We start from the raw sequence: 13,031 nt of genomic DNA, 5'->3' as shown, positions 1-13,031 counted from the left end.
GATGTCATCTGTCTCTACGGCTAGTCCCCGCGGTTAGCGCCCGTCTGTCTCCACATGTACGACCGACGATCTTTGCGCCGTCATCCGACCAGAGAAGGGGAAGAGAACACATTTCCATGCTTTCTCATCATACGCTCTTCTCCTTGATCCTGTCGAATCCTAGCTGCTCGTTCATCTCTTATGTGTACAGGCACGGTGGCGAGCCTTGCTTCCTTGCAGGGCGCAGGTCAGCTGCAGCCTTTAGCCAATCATGTGTGTACTGCACAGCCATCCAGCCAGAAGACGAAACCCCCAGCTCAGCCTGATTCTTTGCCATGACCGCAATACCATCGTCCCCGCAACTACAGAAGATACGGAAGAATGGGGAATACCCCAAAATATCAGTATCGACCACTTGCAAACGACAATAATCTACGTTTCATACAGCTATGGCCCGCGGCGCAATTTGATGATCCGATACGAGTCACGATCATTGAAGGCGTGTACGATCTTTCCGACTCAAGTTTCGGTATCAATTACGAAGCCGTATCATATGCCTGGGGCTCGAATACGGATTTCAAGTGTAGTCTAGACGAAACAAATACCGACTTACAGGTCTGCCAAAACGTTGTTGAGATGCTGAGGTACCTCAGATTGGACAACAATCATCGAACTTTGTGGATCGACGCTATTTGTATCAATCAAGCAGATAAGAATGAGAAGGGCAAGCAGGTCGCCATGATGGGGGAAATATACGCACTCGCCAACCGTGTGCTGATTTGGAGTGGAACCACTGAGGATCGCTACGTACAGCTACTGAAAGATACGAGAAGTGGAGAAATTGTTCATCTCAACCACCTCGAAGAGTTCCTTCAGAGCAGATGGTTCTCGAGGCGTTGGGTTGTACAGGAAGTCATGCATGCCCGCCATGCTTTCATCATCTGCGGTAAATTCACCGTGGACTTTCGGCAATTTGCTCGTCGCGTGAGGGGAGGGATGCAAAAGTGGATTGCCAAAGAAGACATTTCACCACCATTCACTAAAACTCTGGAGAATTTGTATCACCTTGGAAGGCTACCAGGCTTTGAGGAAGTCAGGCCCAACCTGTACTCCTTTTCTATTACACAGGGACGCGGGGGGTTTTCTAAGAGCGGGAGCATGATAGATCTTCTGATTCGATATTCTGCTACAGAATGTGGAAATGATAAAGACAGGATTTACGCGCTACGAAGCCTCAGTCGCACCCCCATTCCGGTTGACTACCACATCTTGGTCGAAGCTTTGTATCGTCGTCTTAGTCAGATCGAGGTGGGTATCTCTCCGATGGCCTTGCTGAGTTGCGCTGGTGCTTTCGGTGGATGTGCGGCTTCTTGGATCCCAGACTGGAGATGTCCTGCACGATACTGGCCTTTACAAGCATCACTCGCGCACCAAGATACAGCCTTACAACTACATAGTCCAGTCCAAATCATGGGCGATTTGCTTACACTGCAGGCGAAACTCATCGGCGTGGTCGGCGCCGTGGACCCAAATGGGCTCAAAACCATGAACTGTAGCGAAACTCTGCATAGCTGCGGCCAGTTCTTCGCCAACCGCTTTGGGGTAGGCACCACAGATATGTCGCCAGCTCGATTCCAAGATCTTGTGCAAACTCTGTGTGCGGGCTATTCCATTCCTGATACCCCTATTCTGCACCGTCTCCCTTATACTTGGCTTTTTGCTCGGAAAATCATGAAAGGTGGGCGTGGAACAGACGACGTTCTCGGCGAATTCGAGGCACACGCTAAGACGCGACCGTATCGGTACATCAAGAATTGGGCACCTGAAACTCGGCGGTTCTATGACGAGACTACCCCAACACGACTTATCGAAGCCGGGCTTTTATTGCTCAGACCGAGATTGAATCGCGTAATGAGAGGTCGTTCGTGTTTCTTCACCGAGGAGGGACAGTTTAGCTTAGGGCCAGATTCTATTCAGACTGGCGATCTTCTTGTTCGCTTACCAGGCTGTGAAACCGTGATGGCACTACGGCCAAGCAACACAGGCCATAATGCTGAGTCGACGCCTGATACCGCTGGGCTCTTTGGTCACCAGACTATGACGATTGTCGGTGACTGTTACATACATGGACTTGTCGAGCCTGGCTTGCAAGCTATTGGAGGAGATCTTAGTACATTCCACATTGTTTAAGGCGCAAAAGCTTAACATTACTCGTAGGTGGATCTATTCGTCAACATCTTATCCAAGGCTAACATTACAAGTGCTTCATCCTTGCAATAAGCAAACCTTTTAGTCAAGATTCTCTTTCACCTATAGTACATGAGATCTTACAGGAGCTTTCGCAATTAGTGCAGGACAACGAGACCACATCAGTGACCCTCTTGCTCATTGACATCGGCGTCGTCGTCCTCTTCTACTACATACTCGTCATCCTTCGTATCCTCGGCATCTTCAACAATGGCTTCTGCATTTCCTGCATTCCTCTCCGCCCTTACCCGTCGCGGTCTTCTAACATACCTTAAACCTCTTTGCGGCGTATGTGGAACACTTGGTGCCCGGGTAACATTCGGCGTACGATGTGGTCCATATTTTACTGGTGCCTGCCATATAGGCCTTTCACGTGGCTCGCACCCCTGTCGGTTTATATGACTGCTCCACATGCTTCCATCGCGCCCTGGCATCCTCAGAGGAGGAGGGCTAGTTCCACCAGGAAATGGTCCAAACTCTGCAAGTCCGACATCACGGTTACTCTGCCCTATCTCATAGGAATGATGTTTCTGTTTCTTGTTGCGTCGCGATGGTTGAGCTTGTGGGGACGGTGGAAATATCGGGGAGTTACTGGGGTAGGTGGTAGCAGATGGAGAAGCGAATGGATAGAGCGGCATTGGACGAGCATATGGGTGCCTCTCAGATCGAACGACTGGAGCTCCTAGCGCAGCTGGTGCCGTGATCGGAGTACCAAGTCCTGCCATCTTCCTCGCCCAGGAGTACAAGGCTTCTAGATCATGGAGAAAATCATGAAGCTCAGTCTGCTCGATGAGAACGTATTTTGACGGCATATTGGATGATTTTTCCCGAAGAATCGCAGATTAGTACAAGGCAAAGGGCGGGACGGTATCTTGTTGCGTCCTAACGGAAGGAATCTTTATAGATCTCATTGGCGTTTGATGCACTTAGGCAGAAGGTAGCGATTGCAAAACACGTCACTTAAAAGCGTTGCCACCAAATTGACAGCAAATCCATTGTGCAATGTCCTGCTAACGAACTCAAAACCTACAACACCATGGATTAGAGCATTTCGTTTGCATTATACATGCACTTTCGGCATTGACCCGTCTTTATCCTTAGCCACAGTGCATGTACTCACATTCATCACTGAATCAACCATGAGGGTTGCAAGTATCGTCAATAGAATAAGGTAAGCGAGGTAATGCAGTAAATGATGTAGAAGAGAAGGGCGATCGCGATGGATGTTTGGACGAACGATAGAACAATCACAATGGGGAGCAGGTAGGGGTATGCTTGATACAGCGAAGGTGGCGGTTTGTTGTGTAGTTGGATGAAAAACTTGGGTGGCATCAGGTAGTGTGAGTGATGGAGTAGTATTGTCAGTAGTCAAGAGGAAGATTGTGGAGATGTTTTGATACTGTGTGTTTTGGTCTATGTGGAATATTCGTTTGGCTGTTGGTAATAAGCCCCTTACGCATGTCCAGTCGTAAACGGTGGTGATGATGCAAAATGGTTCCCTCATGTGAACACAGACGCTGATGTCCATGAAGAACCTCGGATGATACTAGTTAGGATTGTATCCCGTCAAACGTGAAAGCAAACATCCGTTACCTTCCCTAGAAACATCCGCTCCGTGTAGTAAAAGCAGTTGTTCATACGCTAAGCGCAAACCAAGAAGGTATCCAGACACCCATCGACATTTCCCTAACCAAGCGTCGATAACGTCAAGGTATCCAAGCAACGTCGAAACTAAGCTAATGCCTCGAAGCCATTCGGTCATGTGACTCTAATACCAAGTGCTCTTGCCGTTCATGTCCGCACCCCAATCGTCATCGCTTTCGTGATTCTTCGCCTGCTGCAGCATCCCCCATTGTAGCAGTGCAGACTCTTCAGTCACCTTGGTTTCGTCGGTTTGATCGTCCATATGAATCTGTGCGAACAGTTTTGTCTTCGGACCATTTCTGTGCAATCCCCAATGGGGCTGCGCACTTGGATCGGGCATCCCAAAACCTTTGAAGGGGGTCGCAAGTATCTCAGCATCTGCATTGCTAAGCTCCCTGGCTGGAAGCGGTTCTCCGGAAAAGTCACCATTGTCATTGCTAGAGTATACGGCATATCCGTCGTAGTTGGGGTCTCTGACCTTGTTCAGGACAGGTAGCATATCAAAGCCGGTAGGAAGGCCGAGGGAAATGGCGTGCTCAGTGCTCATGGTGTTATCCGTGGAGTAAGGAGCGGACGGCGTGCTCGCGACACGGCTGACAGTAGTACGGCGACGTGAGTCAAGCTCAGAGAGGTAGTTTATCATATTATCACGGATGCTAGAACCGAATTCAAGGTCTGCCATGGAGACACCGTTACGGTGGCAAGAGTGTAGCCAGGGTTGGTGTACTGTAGGTTGCCCAATATCCAGTCCATTTGGAAGCTTGATGGCCTCAGCATTTCTGAGATGTGGCACGTTTGAGACCAGCCGTGTCTTGTCTGGCTGTGTGCGATCGATAATCTCAGATGCGTGGACCCTCGAATGGGCTGGAGCTGGGGCCGGTACAGCTGGCGCGTCTATAGTGAGGACTTGTTTGACATGGGTGCCGTTCGTATTGGAACCCTTCGGAGGACGTCCTCGAGGTCTTTTTTGGGGTGTGGCATCCTGGCTCTTGGGCTGCTTCTTTGCAACGATCTTTCGCAGGCCCGTCGCAGCCCCACCAGCACGGCTGCTTTGTGAGTTGGAATCTTTCGAAGTCATAACCGCCTTGGGACCGCGACCATCTTTGTAAGCGCTGTCGCCATCAGAAAGAGACCGCTTTGTTCCTGCGCCATGACCGGAAAGCTCATTCATGTGAGCAATTGACACAGGTCCAGGTTGTACGCCACCGGTTAGAGACGCCTTCGGGGTACCTCCACTAGACTCTGGTGATGGGACCTGCATCTGAATTGAATGTGCTACCGTCGCTGCAGTAATTTGCCTCTCTTTACGTTTTCTCTCTTCAGATTTGATCATCGCGTGCACTTCTTCTTTCTTGTAACCACTGCCATTGTTCCTGACGAAAGCCTCATCAATAAGATTCGGTCCACGCATGTTTGGTGTATCAAAATTCGAGGTAGGAATTGTAGGTGAGGCGTAAGGCTGCTGATACTGAGGCGCTGGTTGTTGTCGAGGCGTTGGCTGTTGCCGAGGTACTAGTTGTGGGGGTTGTGCATGCTGCTGCTGCTGCTGTTGCTGCTGTGATGCTGGTAGTTGCGGCTTCTGTTGCAGTAGTTGCTCTTTCAGCGAACCTTGTCGCACAAACTCAGAGTATACCTCATGATATCTCTGTTGTGACTGCAAATGTTGGAACCTCTGCTTATGTTCTGGACTCAGTGCCGCGAAGTATACGCGCCCAAACTCTTGAATCTTATCTCGATTGAACTTTGCGACCTTCCCAGGAGTACGGTGGCGACCTTCCTTGCCGACTGTGAAGGGCTTCGCCTGAGTCGCTAGTTGAGGTGGTTGTGACGGCGGCTGCGAGGTCTGCTGTGGCAGGAATTGCCTATACTGTTGTCCGCGCTCAGAGTTCATGCTGAATGACTGTGCGTTCATCTGTTGTTGTTGTTGTTGTTGTTGTTGTTGTTGTTGCTGTAGACGCATGATCTCCTTGAACTGGAACTCAGTGTATTGTCGGCCGAGCTTGTCGACGAAGAAGGGCTGTGGTCCTTTCGCCTGCTGGTCGTGCGGATAAGCGTTTATTAAGCATTCGTCAACAGAAGCTGTAGCTTGCGGCATGTTGGTCGTCAGCGAAGTGCCTGTCATGGGCGACATATGGTGCGGCACGGATGTACGAAGGCGGCCAGTTGTGCCCTGTACGCTGCTGAGAGCGCCGACAAACTGTGTGTTCATCTGCTGCTGATTTGGTAGGCGGATGGCATCGGTACTCTGGATTTGTGTGCAACTGCGAAGAGGTGTGCCCTGTAAGCTGCTCGCGCTGCCGACCGACTGCGCATTCATCTGCGGATTTGGCATAGGGGAAGGGCCGCTGAACTGCATGTGTGCATAATAGCGACTGGGTGCGCCGTGCGCGCTCCTGGCAGGGCTGGTGTAACTGTTCATTGAATCGCGTCTGTGGTTGACTTTCGACGTGGTGAATGATGGAGAGTCCATTGCGGCTGGAAACAATATTTGTGATGGGACATATGCAAACCGATCGAGCGCGGAGGAAATAAGGTGGGAGGGCTCAAGCAAGACAGATGGTAAGAGGGTTCAAGTAAAAGTGAGGAAATAAAAGGGTCCAAGGCGAGGCGAGGTGTAAAAGCTCAGGGCGAAGTGAGGTAGACCGGTAGACCCATACTACCTCCATGTGCTGTGGGAAACATCAAGATAGGCGAGCGGAGCGATAGATAACGCGTGAGCGATTGGGCTGAGCCTCTGGTACCGTCGCCGACCGAAATTCGACAAGATGAGTGAGGTTGAAGGCAAAGAGCAATGCCTTCGTTGCTATTCGCTGTGCAATGCTTGTCTACCACATGAAAAGAAGAGCTGTAGGCCGGACTGTAACATCTCCTGAGGCAGATATTTCGCTGTTTCTAAACACAAGACTAACAGTGGTATGACGACCCCAAACAGATGTTCCCGCAAGGATTTGAGGTTTCTTAGTGACGCTGCTACTGAAGCAGTACTGTTGGGGGAGTGAGTGTGAAAGCACACGCCTCAAAGCGACCAGAGCAATGTGCGCGAGTTTGCTTCAGGGATAGCTAATCATCGTAGGCACGTTTGTTAGCGTAATTTGTAGTCAACTGAAGGGTCTCGACAGGTGGATGGCTCTTGCACTTCGTCCTCGAATTCTTGTAATGTTGCTACTGCGCCCGAAAACCTTGAAGATCATATGGTGATGGTACACACGCCCGCTGTCCCAATAGCGCCCGAATCAGATAATCAAGAACAATGAATGCTCGTCCCGTCTCGTGCGCTAGTATTCGAAACAACCTGCCAGGTCTCTAGATTGGATGATGATCCAACCCCGGTTTTGAAAAGTGAACCAGCGCTTATACATAGCCTGCCAACACATGTCAGCCCGCAGTACTCCCAAACTCTTTTCGCTAATTGCGGTCTCATATAATACCTTTCCTGGCGCCCTGGAAAAAGAAGCGAACAATGAAGACCTGCAGGCCCGCCATAGTCATAATCAAGCCCGACTCCATCAAACTGAAGTTAAATATCCTCTTCTCGGTACTCTTGACGGTGCTGAAGTTGCGGTTCTCGCGCGTGCGGAAGTACTTCTGGTTACGGGAGATAGTGGAGAGTTGTGCGGAAAGCTTGAGAATGGATTCTTCGAGAACCGAGGTTTGTTCGGGGGAGGAGCCCTGCTTGGAGGGAATCTTGGCACGGGCGGCTTCGTTCTCAACCTGTAGGAGCGCAGTATCAGTATCATGGTTTCAAACAGGTCTATGAATGCAGTGCGAGGCTGTACGTACGGCGATTTCGAAATCGACCATCTTCTCTGCGAAAGTGCTCATCTCGTTGTTGAAGCAGAAACGGTATTCTCCCACATCATTGGCCGTGAATACGAAATCGCCCTGTCGCTCCTTGGTTCCGTCGAGGATGACCTTGTCTGTGGGACCGACAACCGAATAGTCGACATCGAATGAGCCTCCGGATTGAACCTGTCCACAACTTGTCAGCCACCCTATCGTAGGCTTCCCCGTGCTGCCGCACAGCGGACCGAAGTAAGACAGGGAATCCAGCGATGGTCCCAAGGCGATTGGAGATCCAAGGTCTGGGCAAAGAACATACTGCGAAATAGAAAGCCAACTTGGTCCCCTTGTTCTCAACATGCGCGAAGAAGCATGCTTTCTCGTGGGCCTCTAATCTATAGGTGAGAGCAGTAGCGTACACAACAGTGGCGTATGCCAACAATGCGCTGAAAAGGGTGAAGAGTGTCCGCATCGTGTACGTTGGCGTGGACGACCGCGTTTGTTGATGCGTGTTCTCGTGTGCTGGAAGTTACAGCTGTCGACAACGTCGGCGGTAGGTTTTGCCGACGCAGGGATGCAGGGAGGGAAGGCGCGGGGAACTAGCAACTAGCCAATGGGAGTGAAAGCAGCCGCGGACAAGCTCAGCGAAACGTAGATCCTCGACGATATTTGTAACGTTGGATGAACGTCAGCGCGACATTCCTACAACCTAGAAACAGGCAAGTATGATGTTACGTGATCTGCACTCATGGTTGAGCTGCTCTCGCTACCACTGAACACTCCAACACTGAACGTACTCGAGTCATCTTATAAGACACCTAGTAAATCTTCGACATGTAGTGCATCATAGGAATAACATGAGAGCAAGTTGATGATATCCCTGATATACTAATCTACACTGCTTGCACACTGATCTTGATCCAAAATTGGACGCTATAAACATCTAACAAACACCAGCGCCAACCTCCCTACGCACGCGACTCCGCTTATGCAATACTTCCAAGCTCCATTGCGCCATGTATGTTGGGATATGCGCAACACACGCTGTCTTGTTCTGCTAAGTAATGCTGACAAAAGTTCGCTAGCAATGTCATGTTATGAATGTTGTGACTGTACTCAGCAATGTAAACTGCCATCTTTTTTTCGTTTTATCCTACACGACCGTCCCGCTGCTTCAACGAATGAAGATTGAGTCGGTCTTTCCCCAGAGCGTCTTCGTCTTGGCTGGGTGTTCGAGACCAAGTGATACATCGTCCCGCGTGCCTACCGAATCCCATAGGACTTCATCTGTAGTGCTGTTAGTGCTGCAGACTTGTCACCGCTGAGTGTAGCTTACCATCATCGATTGGTTCGGGCTTGGAATATTGAGCCTTGCCGACAAGAGCAAACCTGATCTTGTCTAGCTGTTTGCCCTTGATCTTGGTGAAATCTGAGAGTCGCTGTTTCGTTTCGCTAAAGGGCTCGCCCTGAGAGATGTCAGTAAGAGAATCGAAGGAATACCGTTGGCTACACATACCTCCTTCAATGCAAACTGGAACGGTACGCCGTGTGTTTTCGACGGTTCCTTGTCGAAGTGGAATACTGAGATCTTCTTCGATGACTCGTCCTCGGGGAAAGGCGCAACAAAGATTGGCGTGTAATCGTAGAGGCTCATAACCGAGTGATCTGGTGGGAGAATCTTGTGGAACTTGTTGACATGTACCTCATAAGCACGAACCTTCGACATAACTTCGTCGCTGATGCTTGCTTTCTTTTGTAACGCTTCTAGAAGATCAGCAACTTGGGCATTCTTAGGGACCATCAAAGTGTGCTCCTCCTACGTTGTATTAGTATTGATCAAACCATCAACAGAGATCATAACTCACCTCCTTGCTGAGACCCTCAGGGAGCCAAGTCACCTTGACAGGCTTCCTTTGCTCTAGCTCCTTCAGACTCATATCCAAAACCTCGTAATACATGGCGTCATTTCGCTGGTTTGCGCTTGCAGAATAGTTGTAGGGCCCAGGGAAGAGTATGTTGTTCAGCGTCGAATTGGCGTTGTATTTGATAGCCAGTTTGGGCTTGCCAGCGGTGCTGACGGTAGTGAAACGCAGATAGCTAGGGTCGGTTTTGAGAAACTCTGCTACCTTGCTGGAAAATTGGTCGTATGCCATCTTTTTGCTGAGAGTCAAGGTGAATGTGGGTAAATCCGTATCCGGCACCCTGGGCACGAACTCGATGTTGATCTTATTCAGCAGGTAGTCGTAGAATTCCTTCGCCTCGGTATAGCCTCCTGCAGCTGTTATTTGGGCAGTCTCCTTTTCATTTAGTACGCGTTGGACTGTGATGATGTCGCCATCTTGTATTTCCGAGGCTGCCAGCGTAATCTTTGGCTTCATCGCTTCGATCATGTTTTGTTTAATCTCCTCAGAGAGCTTAATCTGCGTACCGGCTGGCCATCCTAACATCTTTGTGATCGCCGGGGTCAGATCAGAAACCTTGTCTTGGAATGCCGCATAGAAAGTGCCCACACCGAATAGACTCTGCTCATTGGCGTCGAAATGCTTCAGGAAGATCATCAATGAGCGGTTGTTAGTCTGACCCTTGAGGTCTACTAGCTTCTCGCCAAACACTGGCGCGCCGCTATCATCGCGTTCTTGAGCTTTCTCGATCCACATTCTGAACTGTGACTGCTTCGTGCCGTGCTTACTCGCGGCCTCTTCGACTGTCATTTCGGGAAATTCGAGGGCAGTATCAGGGCGGACGGTGCCGTTCTGCCTATTGACCATCGACCACGGCCGCAACATGTCCGCTTCAGTTCCTAGATCTTGAGCAACAGTGGTTGCAAAGTCAGCCATCGTGGTGGCTCGGAGCACACGGTAAATCCTTGGGCTAGCAGGCGTCTCTGCTTCGCTCTTCCAGGGCACGATGTCGAATCCTTGGTGAGCTCTGAATTGTTCATCTGACGCGACCGCCACGTCCATGTAGAGATGGGCTTCTTCGCGTTCCTTCTTCCTGCGCTCCATCAATGCTCGTTCTTCAGCAAGTCGTTCTGCCAAATGTTTCGGTGGCTCTACAGCCTTGCTGTCTATGAGGACCTGGTCGAGTCTGGTTTCTCTTATGTATACCAACATGTAGGCGCTCATTGAGCGCTTGGCAGACCAGGCCCTGGTGTAGGGGTTACGCTGGCCAGTGTTTCCGTTGGCCTGGGCGTAGTCACCACCAAAGTTCTCTTCCAACGCCTCACGTAGTGTCGCGCGAGTCACACGGTCGTCATCGAATTTGTAGTAGTGTCCATCTTTGGTAGGCTTGAGGAAAGCGTAATAATGGCCCGCGTTGAGATCACCGCTATGCACCAAAACGCCATGAAGGTGGTATATCCAGGATTCGGATCGATCGGCTCCGTCGGAAAGATATGGCGCAGCGTCCCAGACTTCTGGAAATTCGTAGCGGTCGTTAACCTTCATCATGGCGTCGCGTGTAAAGTCGTACTCGAAGCGCTTGAGCTGGAGATGTAGCACGGGTGGGAAACTCTCAAATATGACACCCTTTTTGGCGTCTTGCAATCCAAAGCCCTCTGCGAAATACTTGTTTTCACCGTCCATGGTCTCCACTTGCACGTAGTCTTTGAAGCTGTCGTCCAGGTTCTTGTTCCCGCTCACGTTCAATTGTATGTCCCAGAAGTCCTCAACCCGGGATGATTCGTAGTCGACGTTGATACATGATATGTAAGTCTTCATCTTGCCAACGAACATCCTTGTCAAGGCACCCTCGGCTTCAGTACCCTTCATCCTCTCATCAAGCTTGTCCATGAGCACGCGGGACAGCTCCTGCACGTCCTGCTGTTCAAAGATCTGTTTCGAGTCCCAACCGAAAGAATGTGTGAGCTCCGTTGTGCCTACGGCGTTGTTGGATGTTTGGAGAAGGTAGAAAAGCCGTTGTAGAGCGTACGCGCTGTTGGAGCGATCGGCTTCTTCGGCGGTCGGAATCTGGTAAACGGCCTGAGGACGTCAGTATCAGTCTTATATTCTCAAAACTTACTGCATACCTGGCGGAAAGCATTAGTGAAAAATAGCGACTGCAGGAGCGAGTTAAGGTAGCACGTTGCGCCCTGGTTCTTCAGTCCGACCATACCGGTCTCTTTCTTTGAGTCGTAGCTGGAGGGGTCAGAAAATCAATAACAACTATAAACCTGGGGTCTGGAGCTCACTTGATGAAGTTGTGCCATAACACTCCAGTAGGGTCCTTGAGCACTCTTATGTATGCAGTTACGTTGGCTGCATTGTCTTCTACCATTGGCCGTCCTCGGTCTTCCCATGAATTGCTAAAAAGTTTTCTTAGCTCTGCAAAGCGTGTGAAGCCCCAATCGCCTTCTTCAGCAGTGAAGCGATGATGTGCGGTGTGTGTGGTGTATATGGTCGGATCCTTGGGGTTCCAGAGTACGAGCATGAATTCGACACATGCATACCAGTCCTCTGGCATTTGCTTCTCCTCGTAGGCTTGCTCTAGGTAGAAGGAAGCAAAGTCGACATTGTTACCGTACGGGAAGAATAGTATCCGCCAGGGATGCCCGCCGCACTCGAAGATGGGGCCATGTTCACGTCGTGTGAGTTGGCGCCAGTCTTTGATCTCCCATGTGTTGTATACTTCGGCCTCGGTCTCGTATTCCAAGTTTTTAGGCATGTGCCTCTTCATAAAGGCATCGTATTCGTCGGCGCGGGGCTCGGGGTCGGCGTCGACCTCGTCCATTTGGTCGTCTGTGTCTGGCGTTATGATAGCGACGTCGGCCTTCTCGTCGTACTCGTTGTCGACGAGCATGTCACTTTCGATCTGTTTGGGTCGTCGAGTCAGCATGGTTGCGTGTGAAGTGACCGAGGCGAAGGCGCAAGCTTACCTGATCCATGGCGACTTGGTCTTCCCGGCAGGTGCGGGCGGAAGCGGAGACAAGTTGCGAGGAAAGAGCTACAGAGAAGGAGTCGCAAGGGCAGGCACGACTGTGTGCGCTCGACGTTGGAGGGTGAAAAAGGAAGCTGCGCGCCTGTCGCCTAGAGAAAGGAAGGAACGGGTGGACAGCACTTGCGCGGGAGGGATGCCGGTAAGGATGAGGTCCTCGCTAAAAGGTGGCGGCAGTGGAGATGTGACGATCGGATTCTTGTCGTCGTAAAAACTCCAACAGCGAGAATGTGCAAGGGGGGAGGTGGACAGTTAGAGCGCACAAAGACGGGAAGCTGGCAGCAGCTCTCGAGGCTCAGAACAGCAACTCTCTTCGACGGTTGCAGCCTTGGCGCTCGATAGAGTGGAGTGCATCGAACCAAAGCCGCGGCCTACGACGTCATTCGTCCAACACCACTTACTGGTGGATAGCAGGCCACGCAAATATCTCCATTCACAAACGATCGCGC

The 13,031-nt window shown here is 50.7% G+C and overlaps 4 protein-coding genes across 4 annotated transcripts; 1 reads left to right on the top strand and 3 right to left on the bottom strand.

Moving 5' to 3' along the window:
- Nucleotides 1-360: 360 nt before the first annotated feature.
- ALTATR162_LOCUS5610 (uncharacterized protein) lies at nt 361-2,169 on the top strand (the record flags this gene model as incomplete). The annotated part of the gene is made up of 1 exon (XM_043313229.1): nt 361-2,169. The coding sequence occupies one exon, from the start codon at nt 361-363 to the stop codon at nt 2,167-2,169; it is 1,809 nt and encodes a 602-aa protein (XP_043169164.1).
- A 1,825-nt stretch (nt 2,170-3,994) lies between these two features.
- On the bottom strand, nt 3,995-6,340 carry ALTATR162_LOCUS5609 (uncharacterized protein; the record flags this gene model as incomplete). Its single annotated transcript, XM_043313228.1, has 1 exon — nt 3,995-6,340. The coding sequence occupies one exon, from the start codon at nt 6,338-6,340 to the stop codon at nt 3,995-3,997; it is 2,346 nt and encodes a 781-aa protein (XP_043169163.1).
- A 947-nt stretch (nt 6,341-7,287) lies between these two features.
- ALTATR162_LOCUS5608 (uncharacterized protein) lies at nt 7,288-8,122 on the bottom strand (the record flags this gene model as incomplete). Its single annotated transcript, XM_043313227.1, has 3 exons — nt 7,288-7,581; nt 7,651-7,839; nt 7,970-8,122. The coding sequence occupies 3 exons, from the start codon at nt 8,120-8,122 to the stop codon at nt 7,288-7,290; spliced, it is 636 nt and encodes a 211-aa protein (XP_043169162.1).
- Nucleotides 8,123-8,824: 702 nt separating this feature from the next.
- Nucleotides 8,825-12,483, bottom strand: ALTATR162_LOCUS5607 (uncharacterized protein; the record flags this gene model as incomplete). The annotated part of the gene is made up of 6 exons (XM_043313226.1): nt 8,825-8,937; nt 8,987-9,116; nt 9,167-9,466; nt 9,516-11,630; nt 11,678-11,786; nt 11,840-12,483. 6 exons carry the CDS (start codon nt 12,481-12,483, stop codon nt 8,825-8,827), a joined length of 3,411 nt encoding a protein of 1,136 aa, XP_043169161.1.
- Between the last annotated feature and the right edge of the window lie 548 nt (nt 12,484-13,031).

This window comes from Alternaria atra, assembly GCF_907166805.1.
Source record: "Alternaria atra isolate CS162 genome assembly, contig: 25, whole genome shotgun sequence".
NCBI classification, from domain to species: domain Eukaryota; kingdom Fungi; phylum Ascomycota; class Dothideomycetes; order Pleosporales; family Pleosporaceae; genus Alternaria; species Alternaria atra.
The sequence above is the reverse complement of the archived record's forward strand: the minus strand, read 5'-3'. Positions and strand labels throughout refer to the sequence as shown.